The sequence below is a fragment of the Emys orbicularis genome, chromosome 2 (genome assembly GCF_028017835.1).
Source record: "Emys orbicularis isolate rEmyOrb1 chromosome 2, rEmyOrb1.hap1, whole genome shotgun sequence".
NCBI lineage: Eukaryota > Metazoa > Chordata > Testudines > Emydidae > Emys > Emys orbicularis.
In genome coordinates this window covers 229,401,727-229,423,066 of record NC_088684.1, presented here as the reverse complement: position 1 = coordinate 229,423,066, position 21,340 = coordinate 229,401,727, and the positions used below count along the sequence as shown (strand labels likewise).

The 21,340-nt window shown below is 39.1% G+C and overlaps 1 protein-coding gene across 1 annotated transcript in view; it reads right to left on the bottom strand.

Annotated features, from left to right (window-relative positions):
* Window positions 1-21,340, bottom strand: part of TBC1D5 (TBC1 domain family member 5) — a 491,706-nt gene that overhangs the window by 192,932 nt on the left and 277,434 nt on the right. Inside the window, exons 11-14 of the mRNA XM_065398859.1 lie at window positions 18,325-18,427; window positions 11,348-11,436; window positions 9,811-9,861; window positions 9,648-9,717 (exon numbers count right to left, since the gene is read on the bottom strand). Coding sequence (XP_065254931.1) covers window positions 9,648-9,717; window positions 9,811-9,861; window positions 11,348-11,436; window positions 18,325-18,427 — 313 coding nt within the window. The remainder of the gene's footprint in view (window positions 1-9,647; window positions 9,718-9,810; window positions 9,862-11,347; window positions 11,437-18,324; window positions 18,428-21,340) is intronic.

The following is a 21,340-nucleotide window of genomic DNA, read 5'->3' as shown; positions in this document are numbered from 1 at the left end:
TCAAGTGAGAATGATTCTGGTGCATCAGGAACCGGCAGTCCTTCTCCGTGGGCTCCTGGGCGTATAGCTGATGGAATGTTTGGATAATGCACAGTCCACTTTTTCTTCTTTGACACACCTTTCCCAACTGGAGGCACCATGCAGAAGTAACAATTGCTGGTATGATCTGTTGGCTCTCTCCAAATCATTGGCACTGCAAAAGGCATAGATTTCCTTTTCCTGTTCAACCACTGGCGAAGACTTGTTGCACAAGTGTCGCAGCATATGTGTGGGGCCCACCTCTTGTCCTGATCTCCAATTTTGCAGCCAAAATAAAGGTGATAGGCTTTCTTAACTATAGTGGTTATACTGCGCTTTTGTGATGCAAAAGTCACTTCACCACAAACATAGCAGAAGTTATCTGCACTGTTCGCACAAGTACGAGGCATCTCTGCTCACTTTGGCTAAACAGAAATGTGTCCCTTTGCAAAATCAAACACTGACAAATAAAGAGCACGACCCTGTATGATTTCTAGAGCTGATCTAGGGCAATTTGTTCAGCAGGGTGATGTAAGCTTCGTTATGATTGCATCATCCATGACTTCTAGGAATAACACGATGCAATTCATATCATGTATGACGCAATACCAGCTTCAGATTGCATCATTCATTGTTTTGCCTAAAAAGCAAGTACTGTCCAAACCCAGTCATAAATTTATTCATAGATCCAGTCAAAGATGTATTTTAGTCATTTCTGGTTTAAATTGAGATTCCTTCCCTTTATAACTCACTTATCCTCCGCCATTCCCAAGTCAAGGGTCGTATATACTGACCCAATAGCATATCTTGAAAAGTAGAGCCAATCAACAATTTTAAGCATCATTTTCGTTCTCAGTGACCCAGAATTAGTAAAGTTTGACTACATTTATTTCAGAAGCATTTTGGCTGTAGAGCAGTGTAACCGGGCCATCATACGTTCATTGGGCATGCATACCCCAGTGATGCAACATAGGCCCTTCCGACTCCAACCACAGCGCACCTGCCCTAACCCCCGGCCGAGACAAGACTTCTCTAGAAGATGCGGCCGGGGTGGTAGGAAGAGACAATCTGGTCCTCAGACGGGCCAGAACCAGGGTGGGGTCCAAACAAAACTTTTCAAGGTGCGCCTGAGGGCGGAGCACCAGTCTCCTTACAGGATCCTTCCCCACCTTTCACCAACCGCCTTTTCTATTTCCTCCCTGCGTGGTCCCGCATAACGTCAGACCGCTGGGTCCTACGTACGGTGGAAAGTGGATACCGCCTTCAATTTGTTTTGTCCCCCCCTTCCCACCCGCCTTCCTCTTCCCTCTTCAGGGACCCCGCTCACAAGCAACTCCTCCTACAGGAGGTGCAAACGCTCAACTATCGGAGCTATAGAGGAGGTTCCAAAGGAACTGAGGGGCAGGGGGTTTTACTCCCGCTACTTCCTAATCCCCAAGGCAAAGGGGGGGGGCGGCTACGGCCCATTCTGGACCTGCACGGACTCAACAAATTCATGGTAAAGTTGAAGTTCCGCATGGTTTCCCTGGGGACCATTATCCCTTCCCTGGATCCTGGTACGCCGCCCTCGACATGAAGGACGCGTACTTCCACATAGCAATTTACCCACCGCACAGGCGCTTCCTCCACTTTGTGGTCAACCAACAGCACTTCCAGTTTACCGTTCTTCCCTTCAGCCTATCCACGGCACCAAGGGTCTTTACAAAATGTATGGCCGTTGTGGCTGCCTCACTCCGTCGACATCGGATCCAAGTGTTTCTGTACCTCGACGACTGGCTCATTCGGGGTCGCTCCAAGGTCCAGGTGCAATCTCATGTTCAGTTCACTATGAGCTTGTTCAGACAGCTGGGCCTGCTGCTCAATGTCGAAAAGTCCACTTTGCAGCCGACCCAGAGAATAGACTTCATCAGAGCAGTCCTGGATTCAAATCTCACCCGTGTGTGCCTACCGCACGCCCACTTCCAGTCCATGGCAAGCATTATCCACGGCCTCCGAAGTCCCAAAGGGGGACTGTCAGAGTAGCCAGCAAGAAGGAACTGAGGGGGCGCTGGGTTGGCAGGGGCATATATCCGGCGCCATAAGGGTGCCACTCCAGGGGGTGCCTCAGCCGACCCACCGAGTGTTGCTAGGGTAAAAATCTTCCGACGGTCATGCATGCGGCGCGCGCGCACCAAATTGGAATGGATATGAGCAACACATCTCGAAGAACACCAGTTACAAAGGTGAGTAACCGTCTTTTCTGTGCACACGTTAATTTCTGCACACACGTTAATTTCTGCAAAATTCTGCATTGCACAGTGGTGCAGAATTCCCCCAGGAGTATTGCCTGGCTTTTTGTTTCTCCACTGCTCGCTTCCTCCTCCTGTTTGTGACCCTTTCTACTATTTCATTAGTTATATATTAAAATTAAAATGCCAAAAAAACTGGAAAAGGGGTGTTTGTTTATTCTCTATGTATGGAATACAAGAAAAACAATCCAAGAAATGCAGGAATACAAGAAAACCACTCACTTTCATTTGGTACAATATAGTAAGAGTTCATGCCTGTTTTACTGACTTCCTGCACAAACATCTCCATTTACCTCTGAAACCATTCAGGTATCTCCTGTCTTTGTGTAAGGCATACTTAAACAGGTAGACTCTATGGACAGAACACAAATATGCACTAAACACACAGGCCATATCTGCAGTTGGTGTAACATCAGCATAACCCATTAAAATCAATTGATACATGCCAGCTTACACAAGCTGAGGATCTGGCCTTTTCAGTCTAGTCACTGCATGCTCTCATACTATTGGAGACATTAAGGCCTTGATTTTTAAATCTTCCTTTGATTACAGGCATAAATTATTACATTTAGATATCTAACTACTTGATTGCACCTGCAAAACAGATACAACAGTTAGTTAACAAAATGCTAGCATTTGTGCCCACAATTGACTGTAGGGACAAAACTGCGCCTGTGAAGTCAGAAACTAGGCTAAAGCACCCGTACAAGTTTGGCTATCAGTATATCAAAATCAAGCCATAACAAGGTTCTCAGTATCAAAAGTCTATTTCAAATAATCAAGATTATTAAGAAAGTGTGCCAAAACCGAGAGTCATTCTTCACATGCACTTTCTGTGGACCTCGACATAATGTAACAGTGACATATTGCTGACTGAGTACTTCACCACCGAGGCTAAGTACATCAAATGGCATACGTTTTCAAGAGATATGATAAGTAGAGAGTATGCATCTAATTGCAGTACATCAGTATCCCAGCAATTAACCACAACGTTGGCTAATGGTTAATTTCTAATATCAAAGACATTAATCACACTAATAAAAATGCAGCATATCTTAATCTGAAGAGCATGACAGAATATGTGGTATGACGGAACTTGCATTTGACCATGTAGCAACACACTGACCATGCAGACATCCAGATTTGATATGTGTTCCAAGCTGAATGGGAAAAATGTTTACAATATATTTGGTGTGCTTCTTCCTCTAATCCAGCTAAGAAAATGACTATACATATAGTCAAATCGAATTGTTCCAACATATTTATGACAATGCGCAAATCATGTCAAACTGATGGGGAAGAATTGATTCCAACAAAAAGACACTGAAATTTAAAGCACCACCACCAGCCAAAATGTTCACTGGCAATGAATATATCATGTCTGTCTCAGAAGTAGAAAAGATAGGTTGACAGTATACTGTTGTGTTGAACTCCATACTCTATTTTTATGTTAGCTTGCCAACCCCAACAAATAAGCTCCATAAAATGAAAACTGATGTAATGAACGTTTCTCGGAAAACATTTCATGCAAGCCAGGATTCAACTATCTTTTGTTAACCTGAATCACAAACACTAATTCCCAAATAGAGAGTAGTTGCACCATAAAAGACAAATAGGCAGATAGTACAGAAATGAGAAATGCCATAAGAACAAATATGAATATCTATAGGAGCCAAATACAATGGCAAAATTTTAGATCAAGCATGAGGAAGAACATCTCCAAACCCTTGCCACACAAACAAATATGCCCTAAAGTGACTTGAACTGAGATGGTTGATATAAATGTATAATTACACGTCAGTGTAATTAATGCATATCTGTGTTAGGAAAAAAGCAATATAGCAGTAGAGAGGCTAGGACAACATACAAATACAAAATACAGACAGATTTCTCTCATTAACCACTAGGGAATGCAGTAGCTGAAGAAGCTCCTCTAACGGCAATTGGGAGTAATGGAACCAACTGTTAGAGGCTATAAAATTTAACACGTATCTCATAGCACATGCTTCTTCTACCTCATTTGTGAAGTTTCAAACTTTATTACATAGCCAACCCTCAAAGTAATTATTGTAAAAGACAAAGGGTTGTTAAAGATTATACATGTTTTATAAAAAAAAACCCACATGCAATTAGATATTAATCCATATGCTCTGTATTGCTAATTATTTACACCAGCGTCATGGAAAAGGCAATGTAAACCTTTACCTTCTACCCAAGCACTGTAAATCTCTAGATTGACTTAGCTAGTTTCAATGTAAAATTCAACCTCAAACTTCACTAGTTTTACTAAGAAGTTGGAACAATTTAAATGTTTAATAAGCTGAGTTCTGAACAGTTGGTGACAAAGACACATCTCACAGCATCACTTAGAATAAAAATGACTATGTAATGAGTTCATAAAATGTATAGCAAGAGTTTTACCTGAATTACAGACAATTATTTAAAATTCCATATTTAAGTACGTACCTTATTGGCCCCAGCTAACTGAGGCCAAAATCTTTATACCAGGTACCTAAAGATAGGCTATATTGAGGCATCTAAATAAAAACAGTTTTTTTCATGGGAGCTGTTAACACCACCCTTTGAAACACCACCCTTTTATTTACGTGCCTAAATATAGGTTTACGTGCATACCATCAGGCACCCAGAAAACAACAGTTTGGTCTGACAAATTCATGAACTTCTGATATTCTTTTTGAGGTCTGGAGAAAACTGAAGTGCAGCAAGTGAACCCAAATCTGAAGGTCTCTCAGGAAGTGATTTATTAATGAGTTTGGGTCATACACAGCATGACTACATTTCGCATAGTGTCTTTCATACAAACTGTCCCAAAACACTCCAGGGAGTTAAACACATAATCAGGTAAGAAAGAAATTAAGAGCCAAATATACGGGGGGGAAAAACCTTAGATTTGAAAAGAGAGTCCATGAGGTAGGAAAATACAGGAATTTTGTTGCATAATGAGGATGAGAAAGGAGGCCTGTGCTGCATGAGCAAAGGATGTTTGGGTAAAAGTGCAGAAAGACAAGGTACAACATGTAAACTGGAGAGAATCTATCAAGGGCCTGGCATTGTTTTAACTAGATTTTGAAATAAATAAGAAACTTAATGGAGTAGAGTAATGAAGTAATATAGCCTGGCTTTATACATGTGATTAAAATACACAGAAAACTTAAATCTAAGTCTGAAGAGCAGAAACCGGGGAAGAAGAGGTAACAAAGAATTCAATAGTTAAGAAGAGAGGAGATGAAGGCACAGATCAGGAGTTAAGCAAAGGTGGAATTCAGGCAAAGGTACACTCGCAGTGTTGTGGAGGTGGAGATAAGTAGCTGTGGATGAGGGAGTCGAGGGAAGAAGAGAAGGAGAGTGCAGTGTTATCAAGTTACTGAGAGTGAAGGCAAATAGGAAATCTGAGTTGAGGCGGGAAAAGGAGAGGATTCAGTTTGCATGAGCATGATCTTCTTGTCCGAGTGTAATATTTCAACTTTGGAAACATTTATCAAAAGGGTATTTTCATGAAGCCATGAGGACACTTGGTCAAGGTGGACAGGTAGGAGTTAATAAAGGTGCTAGAGCAAATCTTTCAGAAAACATCCAGTCTTGATTTAAAAGTTGTCACTGATGAAGAATCTACCATGATTCTTGGTAAATTGTTCCAATGGTTAATTACTTTCACCATTCAAAATTTACACTTTACTTCCAGTCTGAATTTTGCTAGCTTCAATTTCTAGCCATTGACTCATGTTATATCTTTCTCTGCTAGCCTGAAGAGTCCATTATTAAATATTTATTCCCCACATAGCTACTTATAGACTGTACTCAAGTTACCCCTTAATCTTCTCTTTGTTAAACTAAATAGATTGAGCTCCTGGAGTCTATCATTATATAAGGAATATTTTCTAATCCTCCAAACATTGTTGTGGCTCTTCTCTGAACCCTCTCCAATTTATCAATATCTTTCTTGAACTGTGGATACCAGAACTGGACACAGTATTCCAGCTATGGTCATCCAGTGACACATGCAGAGGTAAAATAACCTCTCTACTTCTACTTGAGATGTTTACGCATCCTAGGATCGCATTAGCTTTTTTGGCCATATAATCACATTGGGAGCTCATGTTCAGCTGATTATTCACCATGATCTCCAAACCTTTTTCAGAGTCACTGCTTCCCAGTATAGAGTTCCCCATCATGTCAGTATGGCCTACATTCTTGGTTGGTAGGTGTATATATTTAGCCATATTAAAACACACATTATTTGCTTGTGCCCAGTTTACCAAGTGATCCAGAATGTTCTGAATCAGTGACCTGTTCTCTTCATCATTTACCACTCCCCCAATTTTTGTGTCATCTTCAAACTTTATCAGTGAGGACTTTATGTTTTCTTCCAGGTCACTATTAAAAATGTTAAGTAGCACAGAGCCAAGAACCAATCCATGTGGGACCCCACTGGAAACACACTGGCTCAATGATGATTCTCCAATTACAGTTACATTTTGAGACCTATCAGTTAGCCAGCTTTTACCCCATTTAATGTGTGCCATGTTAATTTTATATTGTTTTAGTTTTTTTAATTAAAATATTGTGCGGTACCAAACCAAATGTCTTACAGAAGTCTTATTACATCAACACTACTACCTTGATCAACCAAATGTGTAATCCCATCAAAAAAGATATCAAATTAATCTAAAGAATCTATTTCCCATAAATCCACGTTGGTTTGCATTAATTATATTACCTTACTTCAGTTCTTTAGTAACTGAGTCCTGTATCAGCCACTCCAATATCTTGCCTGGGATTGATGTCTGACTGACAGGCCAATAATTACCTGGGTCATTCTGTTTACCCTTTTTAAAACTTGCCATAACATTAACTTTCTTCCAGTCTTTTGGAACTTCCCCAGTGCTTCAAGACTTATTGCAAATCTATATTAATGTTTCAGCGAGGTCCTCAGCCAGCTCTTTTAAAACTCCTTTATGCAAGTTATCTGGACCTGCTGATTTTAAAATGTCTAACTTTTAATGTCTAACAGTAGCTGCTGTTTAACACCCTCCAGTGGTACTAGTGGAATAGAAAGAGTGTTATCATTAGTTGATGAGCCTATATCATCTGTTTTTCCACAAAAAGAGAACACATATTTATTGAAAATTTCTATATTTTCTGCATTATTATAGATAATTCTACCATTTTCATCTAGTAATGGACCAATATCATTATCAAGATTCTTTAGTTCATAATATATTAGAAACCTCTCTCTTATTGTTCTTAACTCTGCTCCCACATATTTCTCCTTGTATCCCTTGATTTCCCTTATCAATTTTCTACTATTCCTAATTACGGATTAAAATTCATTACTGTAAACTTCCCCTTTTTTCCATTTGTTATATATTATTTTTTAATTTTTACAGCTGCCTTCACTGCCCTTCTAAACCAGAACAACTTATTAATCAGTATGGCCTTCTTCCTCAATTGTGGCTTTTTGGGAATCTAGTAAGGTGTTTTTAAATGACTCCCAATGATCATTCACATTTTTCTGATTAAAATTCTTCCTCACTACTGATTTGGCTCCTAATGGTTTTCAGTTTTGTGAAATTGGAGCTATTAAAGCACCAGTATATATGTAACTAGTCTTGATTTTATTCTGCTTGCATATTATAAATGTGATCAAGTCATGATCACTTGTACCTAAACTACAATTAATTTTTAGTTTTGTGATCAATTCCTCTTTATCTGTTAGGATAAGGTCTAATGACCGCACCGCACCTTTAAGCGGGGGAGGAGGAATATTATCTGGCTGGCTGAGGGAAGAGGAACAGTGCTCTATGGGTGGGTGGGGAGGGGAGAGATCAGAAGCTGCTGCAAAAGCGAGGAATGGGTCAGGGTTGTGACACATTCATCCCCTGAGACCGGAAGGGCAGAAGGATTTAAAAGGGGGCAAGCCCAGGTGCCCTGTTCCACAGAGCAGGCAAGGCAGCATCCACCCTCCGTGCCCTTTAGGTGGCCAAATACCAGGTTTGGTCAGGACCTGCTGTGGGGATCGTGCTAGCCGCCTCTTTTTAGGGGAGCTGGGAAGGAATTTTTCCCTCATCACCAGACTGGCCTAGGTGGAGTGGAGGTTTTTTCGCCTTTCCCAAATTGGGTTCAGGGAGGGTTTTGTTGATGTGAGGCATGAAGGGAGTTAGGCTAATATGTCACAACTCATTATGTAAGTGTGGGGCAGCTATCCAGTGCAGGTACTTCACAGGGAAGGTATACACAGTCACTGGATAAATGGCTTGATAAAGGACTTAAAAGGTGTTGATTAAAGGAACGGAAGAGGGCAGGGGTGTGCGGGATTCCTATGAATGGTATGGCAGAGATCCCACCCTCCTTTCTTATAGCCCACCTTAATCCTCCTATGTGGAGGGAGGTGGATAGGAAGGTCCCAGAAATGGGTTGGCTCGGGGGCCTGGATGGAAAAAGACAGGGGGCTGGCAGAAGCTCTCCGGGTAGTTATTGAATGAACTTGGGGTTACTGGCACTGTGCACTTTTACCTGTCGGGCAGTCCTAGACATCTAATAATAAAGTTGCTGCCTGATTAAAATCATATCGAGTGTATCCTGTCCTTCTTTCGCTATAGCCGGACAATAAAGAATTCCCTCGTGTGGGCTGCAACACTTTTTGAGTTACGAAATTGTCATATATAATGTTTAAAAATTCCACGGATATTTTAGTACTGGCAGCAGGAGATCTCCAGCATATGTCACTCTAATTGAAGTCTCCTATGATCACACAGCTTTTTTCCCTGGACACATTGTAGATAGGTCTGTAAGGACGCAATCATCCTGTTCCCAATGTTTTTTAGTGGTCTGTTAGGACACGGATCCATAAGCATTCAAATTTCTTCTGAGTTATCAGTGACTCAAAACAGGTAATGCCATTTCTCACACAGAGTGCCACTCCCCAACCCGTTTTGCACACCCTATCCTTCCTAAATAGGTGAACACACCATCATCATTAGAGGGAGGTCAGGACAACAACTGTATGCAAGACACAAGTCTCTGCCCAGAAAAAAATCAAGACAAACATCTGCTTACTCTACATAATGATTGCCATGATTGCACATCAAATTGTAAACTGAATTACAATTATAATATTCTCCTTCAATCTACACGAGCAGTCAACTAGACAACTTTCTACAAGTGAGGCAACCAACAAGGATACTCAGGAAACCTACAAGGAATTTATTTTTTATTTAATTAAGAAGATGACTGTTACTTTCAACTTATTTCATTTTGCTGTGTTAAAAAGCATGTTCACTTGCAAGTACTATAAATATATATTTTTACAACAATATTTACCTTCTGACTGTCATGTTCAAAAGTCGAAAACCAATGTTCTGCAGTTTTCATAAGATGTGTGAACATTGCACTGAGGGGAAAAAATGGAAATTTGATGTTAAATAATACATTGCCCACAGAAGTAAAGGAAATGTAAAGACAACAGGAAGTTGTTAAAACTTACTAGGCGTCATGTTCCAGATATTCAGGGTTCAAAAGAGCTTTCATCTCCTCACTGAAACAGCCAAGAGTGAACAATCAAAATTTGAATATTTATTTTTGGTCAATGTTCCCCATGTACTATTATGTACTTATAAGCCAACTTTGTATAAAGTGCAAATGAGAAAAATAGCCCTTTTTTTTTTAATTAAAAAGAGTAACTCCACTGAACAAATGAAGTCTTTCCTTTCTATACAGATCAAAAACAAATTAGCTGCCTTGTCTGAGCTACAATGAAGTAACCATCTAATTATTCCAAATAACAAATTACTGAATGTCACAATGTATTATTTGAATATGCTTGATCTAGACTAATTGATTACTGCACAATCTATCACTGTTTGTCCAAAACAAAAAAAATATGGTTACCGGTCAAATATGCAATATCAAAACATTAATTTATTTTGTTTTAATAGCTTCTATTTTTATTGTATTTTAACAGCAATTAATCAGTGACAGTACCTCTTATCCATCTACTTTGCTGCCTAGCTCCCTTTTCAGCGGGGATGGGATGCTATGCATATTACATGATTATTCTGAGCATCCTGCAAGCTTACTTTCCACTGAAGAGCATCTTGTAATGCAACTTCAGGATTTCTAAAGATAGACACTGAATGAAAACAAATACATGTAAGCACACTCCATCCCTATGCTAACACTGATCTTAGACAATCTTGCTAAGAGAAGTTATGTTATAACAGGGGTAATTAAATTATATTAATGCAGCTGGGTTCCAAAAGCAAATGTAGTAAGACAACTGCAAAATATGGCTGCACAACACTAAGTGATTCAAGCAGGCAACTTGTTAAAAAACAAGTAGAAGCTTTATTCATGGAGCAAGAGAATAAAAAGCATTTGAATTTAGTTGAGGGACAATCATTTGTGTTGCAATTGTTATGTGTACGCTATTTTCATGAAATGGAGAAACGATGCCTAAACTTAATATTACTTTAAAGTTAAATGACAGTCACATAATATAGCTATTAAAAATTGTATATGGGATGAAAGAATTATCGATCACTGAAATTTTTTTCTATAGTGATTATTTAAAGGTATGAGAAGAAAATATTGATACACAACTTGTCCATGGACTTCTTTGATCTGCCTCCACTCTACAATGATAGAGATTAAAGCACATCCGGGTCTTGTACAATGCAGTGAAAATAGTATATGTACCGGTGTTAAGTTGATACTTTTCCTCTGGTTGGTCTCTTTTTTCACTGACTAAAATGTAAGAATTACTTCTTCTCCAAAAAGCCCCTTTATGAGTTACTTTTCACTTTCATGGAGGCATGGGGGCAATTAATACATCTCAAAGATTAGCCTATTAATCAAGATAAAACAAAAAACTAATAAAAGAAAACTTAACTATCAGTTTTATTTGGATAGACCTTAAAGCCAATATGTTAATTCTACAGAAGATACAGTTAATTCTTAACTCTACAATAACATGGAAAAATGTGACAATCTCTATATTACATGGATAAATATACAACACTTGCCTTGATTGTGCAGCTTCATTCGCATGTAAAAAGGCTTGGTGGTCACAATGCAGGATAAAGATTATAGGTGCTAAAAGTTCATGCATACCCTAAACATTAAAAGGAAACAGAAGTACGGTAAGATGTTTCATTCATGCACCAGCACAGTAATGCTCCACCTCAGCATCCAGCAGCCAATAATATTAGCAGCAGCAGCAGAATGAAAAGCAAGAAAATTTACATTCTTAGACTTGATTCATAATCAATGGGTTTTGTTTTAAATTCTGATTAAATCTAAGTGTTTATTCGCCTATAAAATATGGGAAGCAAGTTATTCTCCCTTTTCATAATGTAACAGACAACAATTTGGCAACGGTAGACAAACCCGCACCTGGCAGTTACTCCAAGATCTATGTTCATAAATATGAATTTTATTTATGATAATTACAATCATGAGCTACAGTATCAAGATCTGCAATAAGGACAAATTATGAAATCTAAACTGACTTTTATTTGATAATGTTCCAAAACTGGGATCTCAGTAGCCTTTGGAAAAAACAAAGGCAGCCATTTGGGGAATTAGAAAATGAGATATCCATGCCCACGGAGACCAGAACTAAAGGGTTTTTTTTAAAAAGTATCTTCATTATGTTTATATTGAAAGATTTATACGGAAAGATGTAGAAAACCTTTGCAAGCCAATACGTGGCAAAACCTTAATATTGTTCTATTTCAGATGTTTGGTATCTATAGTGCAAAACCCAAAAAACCCTGAGTTAAGAAAACACAGAGGTCAAACCAGAGATGGTGCCCTATTCAAACTGTTCCCACAATCTCAGATCAGATGAATGTTTTGGATAGAATGATCAGCAGTGAAATACCTCATTATATTGACATTTTAAATTGTCATCACTTGGCTGAAAAGATTACACCCCATTAAAGAGATTAAAAAGGCAAAGCAAACCTCTCCCAAATTATTGCTTCTGCCTCTATTTGTACTGTATTGAGGTTACATCTGAAAGGCCTTTTCCCCCCCCACAATCAGAGGCACTTAGGGTGTCAAGCTGGTTCTTCAAAGAAGCCTAAACTCCCTTAGGTCCCTTTGATGGTCCCAGCCTTAGGAGAGTATCCGACACAGGTCGGACCACAAATCACCTTCTTGAACACTTCACTAAACTGCCATTCCAGCCTCCTGCCACAAGATAATGCAATTCATGTGGATGGGTGTGCCACAGCCAGTTAAACAACAGGGAGCCCAGAACCACCAGATGGGTCCCCTCAGCAGCGGAAAAACCTCACAGAGGGAGGAGCTGCTCATCTGAGAGTGTAGGGGTGCCAGAATAGAACAGCAGTAGTATGCGGAAAAGAAATTCCCTCTTCAATACCCACTCCTAGAACACAAGGGAGCAGGATATTGTAGGGAGAGGGGTGGACGCAGATATTTGGAGGGAAGGTTTTATAAGAGAAGTTGCAGTATTACCAATCCCATACATTCAAAAATTGTGAGTCAGCCCTCCCTCCCCAATCATAAGATTTTTAAACAATAAATTTGGAGGGTTTTCTCTTTGCCTTCCGATTTCTGAGCTTTTAGGGAACATTTGGGTAATGTTTTCTCTGCAACAATGAGGATTAGAAATTTATGTTTGGGTGTTTTTTTTAATTAAAGCATTTGGATTATTCCATGAACAGCTGCTTTCAGAAAATAATCAAATATGGCAAGACTTGTGATAAGATCACTAGTTAGCACCACCAGGTTTGGGAGAGAGGGACCTGCAGCATGGGAATGGGGAAGAGAAAGGAGAGTTTGGTAAGGCCAGAGAGAGGAAGATAGACAAAACTACCAAAAATACTGAGATAAATTGCAGGCTACATAGGCTGTAATGTTATTGACTTCCCACTCCCTAAAAGTTAAGCATAAATATAAAAATTTACTGTTGTCTAAATCTTCTATCACCCCATACATATGAAAATTGTGTAAGAGAAATGAAGCTGCCAAGAATGATTGTCTAACACAAACCGACTACCAAAAAATTAAACATACATACTACAGAGTAAGAACATAAAAGGACATAAGACAGGATTAGTTATAGAAGATAAGAGCCCAGCATAGCACACAATTTCCCAATATTATAGCGTAACAACTTGTGAATAAAGCAGAATCATAACGTGACTATCCACATAAAACAGTAACAAAGCAAATGGATGATAAAATATCAGGATTTCAAAAAGACACCTCTAATCCTTCAGTTAAAAGAGCACTTTAAACATTTAGAGATTTTTGGATTGGTAGTAGAAGCCACTAGTGTATTATATACACATATTTTTCTACAGTACATCAACAGTTTACTAGAACTTTTTAGTGTTAATAAAAGGGTTGACAGAATTCAGATAATTTTATGACACTTGCCAACAGCAGCAAAACGCTGATTTCATAATACAGTCTCTGGTTTTAAAAGAAAACCAGAAATACAGCATTTCTAGAAATGAAATACAAATTGATACATTTCAACATTATATTGAAAAAGACAATATAATTATGAGTGAACAATGGCTGACCTAATGGCTTAGCTTAATTATTTTATTTCTCTTTAATTAACTAGAGCCAGAATTTTGGCACCCAAATTTGTACGGCCTTTTGAAGATAATGTTAATGATCATTTTTACATATTTTTATGAAAAATAAATATACTCGCTGTATACTTCTACACGTACCAATGCTTTTTAGAAAATCAAAGATCTACTGATGTTTAAATCTTAAAAGTCTCTATTACTGTTTTGTAAAATTCTATTCACCCATAAATATGACTGGGGAGAGTAGTATATTTTGCTAGTCAAATAAAATCTTACTTTATATATTGGTCAAAAAAGACAATGAAACCTACTACAAAGACACACACACATACACACACACACACACTCACACACAGAACATACAAACAAATTGCTCCTTGTAAGAAAGCATTGTAAAACTTTGCTGATATTGTGAATTAATTTTTTTTAAAGTACAGTTTCAATTAAAAGCTGTGAACTTGACCACTTTTATAACTGATGAGGTATAACAGTGTTCCAGACCTTGGAAATCTACAATCTACCTAGGTTTGTATGGATCCAAGTCACTGTAGACCCAGGGTGCCTCCCAAATATTTAAACCCAGAACTAATAACAACAAGGTCTTTTGTTCTTCCACACTAGCCTTTCGGAGAAATAGCTTCAATAAGATAAAAGGGTTTTGTTTGCTTGTTTACATTTGTGTACAAGTAGGCCTTTGGTGTGTAGAAACTGAGAGAAAGATACGTCATTTGTATTTAGTTCTAAAACTTGTTATTACACCAATTTCTTAAAGGACTGACTTTCAAAATTTAGGTCCTGTTCCTGTAAAAATGTTATCTACTGCATGCATGAATCTCCCCCTACCAGTTAACTGTTGCAATATACCAAGGAATGTTGCTGTCATGGGAGATCATGATCACAAAGGCAGAGGGGATCGCAAAGGTAGCTAGGGCCATGAAGGGCTTTGAATATCAGGGCAAACACACTGTACTGGACTTTGTGGTTCCCTTGGGAGCCAGCATGGAACACTTGAGTGATGTGTTAGTGCAACCCTAACTGCTAAGCAGACGAGCGCTATGTTTTGTTAGCTGAAGCTATTTTGGGATGTGTGGCTTCATTCCTAGATACAAAATGAAATTAGCAAGGCTGTAGGTCATGAATGAGTGGATTACCAGAAGTCACCTCCTACAAGACAGGGCCAACAAAGAAAATAACAGAACACCACTAGCTGTCACCTTCAGCCCCCAACTAAAACCTCTCCAGCGCATCATCAGAGATCTACAACCTATCCTGAAAGATGATCCTTTACTCTCACAGATCTTGGGAGACAGACCTGTCCTCGCTTACAGACAACCCCCCAACCTAAAGCAAATACTCACCAGCAACCACACATCACTGAACAAAAACACTGACCCAGGAACCTATCCTTGTAACAAAGCCCGATGCCAACTCTGTCCACATATCTATTCAAGTGACATCATCATAGGGCCTAATCACATCAGCCATACCATCAGGGGCTCGTTCACCTGCACATCTACCAATGTGATATATGCCATCATGTGCCAGCAATGCCCCTCTGCCATGTACATTGGCCAAACCGGACAGTCTCTACGCAAAAGAATTAATGGACACAAATCTGACATCAGGAATCATAATACTCAAAAACCAGTGGGAGAATACTTTAACCTGTCTGGCCATTCTATGACAGACCTGCGGGTGGCTATCTTAAAACAGAAAAACTTCAAAAACAGACTCCAACGAGAGACTGCTGAGCTGGAATTGATATGCAAACTAGACACAATCAACTCAGGATTAAATAAAGACTGGGAATGGCTGAGCCATTACAAACATTGAATCTATCTCCCCTTGTAAGTATTTTCACACTTGCTTCTTATCCAACTGTCTGTACTGAGCCATCTTGATTATCACTTCAAAGTTTTTTTCTCTTACTTAATTGGCCTCTCAGAGTTGGTAAGACAACTCCCACCTGTTCATGCTCTCTGTATGTGTGTATATATATCTCCTCAATATATGTTTCACTCTATATGCATCTGAAGAAGTGGGTTGTAGCCCATGAAAGCTTATGCTCTAATAAATTTGTTAGTCTCTAAGGTGCCACAAGTACTCCTGTTCTTTTTGCGGATACAGACTAACACGGCTGCTACTCTGAAACTTACCGTGGACAGGTATTTGACAGGATTAAGAGAGACCAAAAATTATATGCTGACCTCACTACATACGCAGTACTTCTTGTCAACTAATCCTTGACACAGTATTGACAGAGGCTTTGAAAGAGAGAGTCATCTACAGGCAAGAGGGCCAAGAATACAAAGAAAAGATGGTTATTATTGATGATCGTTTTGTGGAGGCATTCTTGATTCAAGAATGCAGATCCTGGAAACAAGCAGTGGTGATGGGAATGGAAAAAGAAGGGATTAAGAAGAGAAAGATTAGTTGGCTGTTTTGTGACTTTGGCACAGCACCACAATTCTTGGCTACTGCACTGAACACTTGTCATAGATATTAGCCATTTTTCATCATTCCAATTCATTTTATTTTCTGCCCTTTACTCCTCCCTTCACTCTCATGGCAACCTTCTTCTGAAATTACTGCACTGTTGAAGTGACACCAGTCAAAAACAGAGGTAAAAATAAGTTTTCTTTCTCAACAGCCTGTAGGCTCGCAAAATTGAACCTGTTCTTTTATCTGCCTATGTTCATTTAGCCCACCAAGCAGTCTTTATTAAAGCCGAGGCATCAGGCAGTCAAAGTTCATTAATACCATTTATATAATCTCTGCAGTTTCAATTAACTCAGCAAGACACTCTACTACATGATAACAGTCTCATTAATTCAATAAAATCCCATAACTATTAACAATATGGTCTATGTTAAACGGGGTGTCACCTAGTACAAAATAATAGCTTTAACAGCTTGTGTTGAAACTCAGGGTGGTTTTTTTTTTTTAATTTGATCTAGCTAAATATTCAAGCCTTACGTAGCAAGGTATTATTTCTCTGTAAGGAATCTACAGGATCTTAAACACAAGCAGGGGGTAATTAAGTCTTTTTAAGTCATATCAAAGAGTGAAATTATACTTCTTGTTTAATAAATGATACACTAAATTAGCTAGAATGTGATCTTCCATCTCCCTCATCACCTCCTCATCACATATACTCTGGGTTATATACACTAGAAATGAGGAAGGCTGGGTACTGTTGGAGTGTTTTCCACAACAGTGCCCTGAAAAATACGGCTTGCTGATCTAATTTTTTTCTCTCCATGACACAAGGTAGCTCTCTACTCGCAGTCCATCAAAAATAAAAAATAGCCAGCTGATAGAGATTTGCTGCTTTTGTTAACTGTATATTTGATTTTCGATATCATCTACAAGACAGTTCTTGATAAGTTGCTGCTTCAACTTAAATATGCCGATCATTTCATGAGACTCAAATAATTTCCTAGCTTGGGGATGGAGTGGTTGCAGAATGTGTGAAAGGATACACTATGTTATAAATATTTGTACGCTTATAGCAACTCTGCATTTTTGTCATAAATCATTTTCTGTCCACATACAGTTTCTCTACAGTTTAGTTCTTGTTCATTGTTACTCAGTTCTTAGTCTCAGCACTGTCTGTTAAATTACTCCAAAAGTAAACATAAAATATTCTGAATTCTATGTTTCTTTCAGTACTGTACATGAGTCTTGTTAAAGCATTTAAACATTATGCTCATTTTAAAACCTTAAGAGCAAATGCTGAATTTAGCTTTCATCTTAAAATGAATGCACAATTGGTGCATTTGAAATGTTATCTTTTACCTTTTAACAGTAGGAGACTACTGGTTTGGGTAGATATTCTATCTAGTAATATAATGGAACTTGTATTAACATATATATTGATAAAAAGATTAAAAACTTTTCAGCTGCACCCACTATATTGCATCATATTTTGGTGCTGCAGTATATGGTCAATGGCCAAACAGCGAACGTACAGTATATCTGCATCATGTTATAGAAATCATAGAAGAATTTCAAATGTTATGTTGTAAAACTGCTTGATTATCCCTAATCAACCCTTCAACTTCTTTATATTGTTATTCAGTATCATATATTTTAACTGCGGTGCATATATTCAGTATTTATCCATCTAAGCCCAGAAAAGCTTTTGGTTTAAAAGAGGTTGTTAATAAACGTTCAGAAAAGTTGGAAGATAAGATTTAGGAGCTTACAGAAGACAATTTGAGGGAATGTCTTATCATGAGGAGGAAGCATATGTGCTTGAATGAGCTTACTTTTCTTACCATGCAGCTGACAAGTAGCTCTTTGATTGCTTAAGCATTATGATACAACTTTGGATACAATAAAACCTACATTATTGTTCAATCATTTGTCAAGCTCTATAGAAAATGTTGAGTCAATGGATGCCACCTGTATGATATTTTCATTACCTGTTTATAAAGCAACTGCTCATTTTCTCTAGCATAACAGAACAGAACATCTGTAAGAATTTTTCTCACACTCTCTTGCTGGAAATACTGCATTTCAGGAAATCTGAAAAAAGAAAAACATTTTATTAATGTAAACCACATAGCTCACAAAAACTACCTCAGACACTTGATTTAGATATACATCTGGGCATCTACAAACAGTCCTAGGTATGCTATTATATCTGTTCTCAGGTACCCATTTTCTCTATGTATTGGGGTTCTTCTGGAATAACAATTAAAGGAAAAAGTTGTGGTATTTATTTTGCAAACAAAACTTTGTGAACCATATAATTTAGCATATATCAAGCCTCTAAGTATATATCACATTGAAGGCATGATACCCTATGATTAAAGACTAGAGTTATACAAGAACAAAATTAAATGGCAGGTAGAATGTTCTAATTACCAAATTTTTTGTAAGTAACCATGCCTGAAGCCGGGCGGGGGGGAGAACACGTTGTCCAGGCTTGCTGCAGGAAGGTAGCAGTGCATTACTGGGGGGGGGGGGCGGGAAGGAGGTCAGAAACTGCTGTAAAAAGGTGGCTGGAGGTCAGCTTGGCGACACTGACTCATCCCCTGGGAATGTAAGGGTGGAAGCTTTTGAAAGGCACAAATCCTGGTGTTAGAAGCCCTTTCTCCAGGCAGCAAGCAAGGCAGCACTCACCCTCCCACCTCTCGAGGTGCAAATATCAGGTTGAGTTAGGACCTGCTATGGGCATTGCGCTAGTCACTCCTTTTTAGGAGGGATCGGAAGGAATTTTTCCCTCACCACCATATTGGCATAGGTGGAGTGGGGTTTTTTCGCCTTCCCCACATCGGGCGTCAGGGAGGACCTATTATGGTGAGGAGGAAAGGGGGTTAAAGCTATGTGTCACAACTTATTTTGTAAGTGTGGGGCGGATGTATGGTGCAGGTACTCCATAGGGAAGGCATCCAGTGACCAGATAAATGGCCTGGTAAAGGACTTGGAAAGGAGGTGCTGATTAAAAGAATGGACTGGGGAGTGGTTCAAGGCTCCTATGATTGGTACCGCAGGGAGCCAACCCCTCTTTCTTACAGCCCACCTTATTCTTCCTACTGGGGCGGGGGGGGCTGATGGAAGCCCTGGGTAGTTATTTCAATGAACATGGAGTTGCCTGCACTGTACACTTACCTGCCAGGCAGTCCCAGACATCTAATAATAAAGTTGTAGCCTGATTAAATCCATATCAAGTGTCTCCTATCCTTCTTTCAGTATAGCCAGACAATGTGACTGACCTGGAGAATCTAATCCACAAGACAGTGTGCTATATAAGAACATGATGCCCACTGCCAGAGTTCCAAAGTATGGAGGTCCCATGGCTTTTCCTTGAAGAGACCCTTGCTCAAGTAGAGAGTAAGAAGACGGAATGAGTGGGCAGAGGAGTGGGGAAGCAGCTGCAAAAGCAAGGGGGGAAGGCTCCTTCCCTCCTGTACCCAGACTCCTGCTGTAAGATCTAGCAAACTGGGGACCATGCTGCTCTCAGGAGGCCCTATGTGACCTACCACAACATCTCCAATTGCTTCTACTTCCAGTTTGTGCCCACTGGTTGATCAGTTCTGCGCTAAAGGGTTCAAAAATAGCTCAGGATGTATTCATGATATGGCAAAAGAGACTACTAGTCATTCGAACATTTGATTTCAGGAAAATGAAACACTGAAGAAACAAAAGGCCTCAAATAATTAAAATATACTTGCTTGAATGCTTTGAATGTGATTGAGGTTGCCAACTGCAACTGAAATATGAGGACTATCCTGCTATTTCAAGATCAGTACTCAGTCCTTAGCTCCATTTGCAAGATTAAAAAATGGGCAAAGGAAGCCATTAAAAATAGTACAACTGATACATTCGCTGATTTATAAATCGTCAACATGGTATACAGGGAGTACAAGTGTGGAGATTAATGTATATCGAAGTTCAATAATTTGTGCTATTTTTGGGGAGCCTTAAGGTATTTTTTATAAAAAGGGATGCTGTGATAAATGTTTTATTATGTCACAAAGATGTATAGGAAACTGCGCAAGTAACACATAAAACTCTGGGATCTGATCAATAGATAACACTGCTCTACAGCCAAAATGCTTCTGAAATAAATGTAGTCAAACTTTACTAATTCTGGGTCACTGAGAACGAAAATGATGCTTAAAATTGTTGATTGGCTCTAGTTTTCAAGATATGCTATTGGGTCAGTATATACGACCCTTGACTTGGGAATGGCGGAGGATAAGTGAGTTATAAAGGGAAGGGATCTCAATTTAAACCAGAAATGACTAAAATACATCTTTGACTGGATCTATGAATAAATCTATGACTGGGTTTGGACAGTACTTGCTTTTTAGGCAAAACAATGAATGATGCAATCTGAAGCTGGTATTGCGTCATACATGATATGAATTGCATCATGTTATTCCTAGAAGTCATGGATGATGCAATCATAACGAAGCTTACATCACTCTGCTGAACAAATTGCCCTAGATCAGCTCTATAAATCATACAGGGTCGTGCTCTTTATTTGTCAGTGTTTGATTTTGCAAAGGGACACATTTCTGTTTAGCCAAAGTAAGCTAAATGCAGATAACTTCTGCTATGTTTGTGGTGAAGTGACTTTTGCATCACAAAAGCGCAGTATAACCACTATGGTTAAGACAGCCTATCACCTTTATTTTGGCTGCAAAATTGGAGATCAGGACAAGAGGTGGGCCGCACACACATGCTGCAACACTTGTGCAACAAATCTTCGCCAGTGGTAGAACAGGAAAAGGAAATCTATGCCTTTTGCAGTGCCAATGATTTGGAGAGAGCCAACAGATCATACCAGCAATTGTTACTTCTGCATGGTGCCTCCAGTTGGGAAAGGTGTGTCAAAGAAGAAAAAGTGGACTGTGCATTATCCAAACATTCCATCAGCTATACGCCCAGTACCCCACGGAGAAAGACTGCCGGTTCCTGATGCACTAG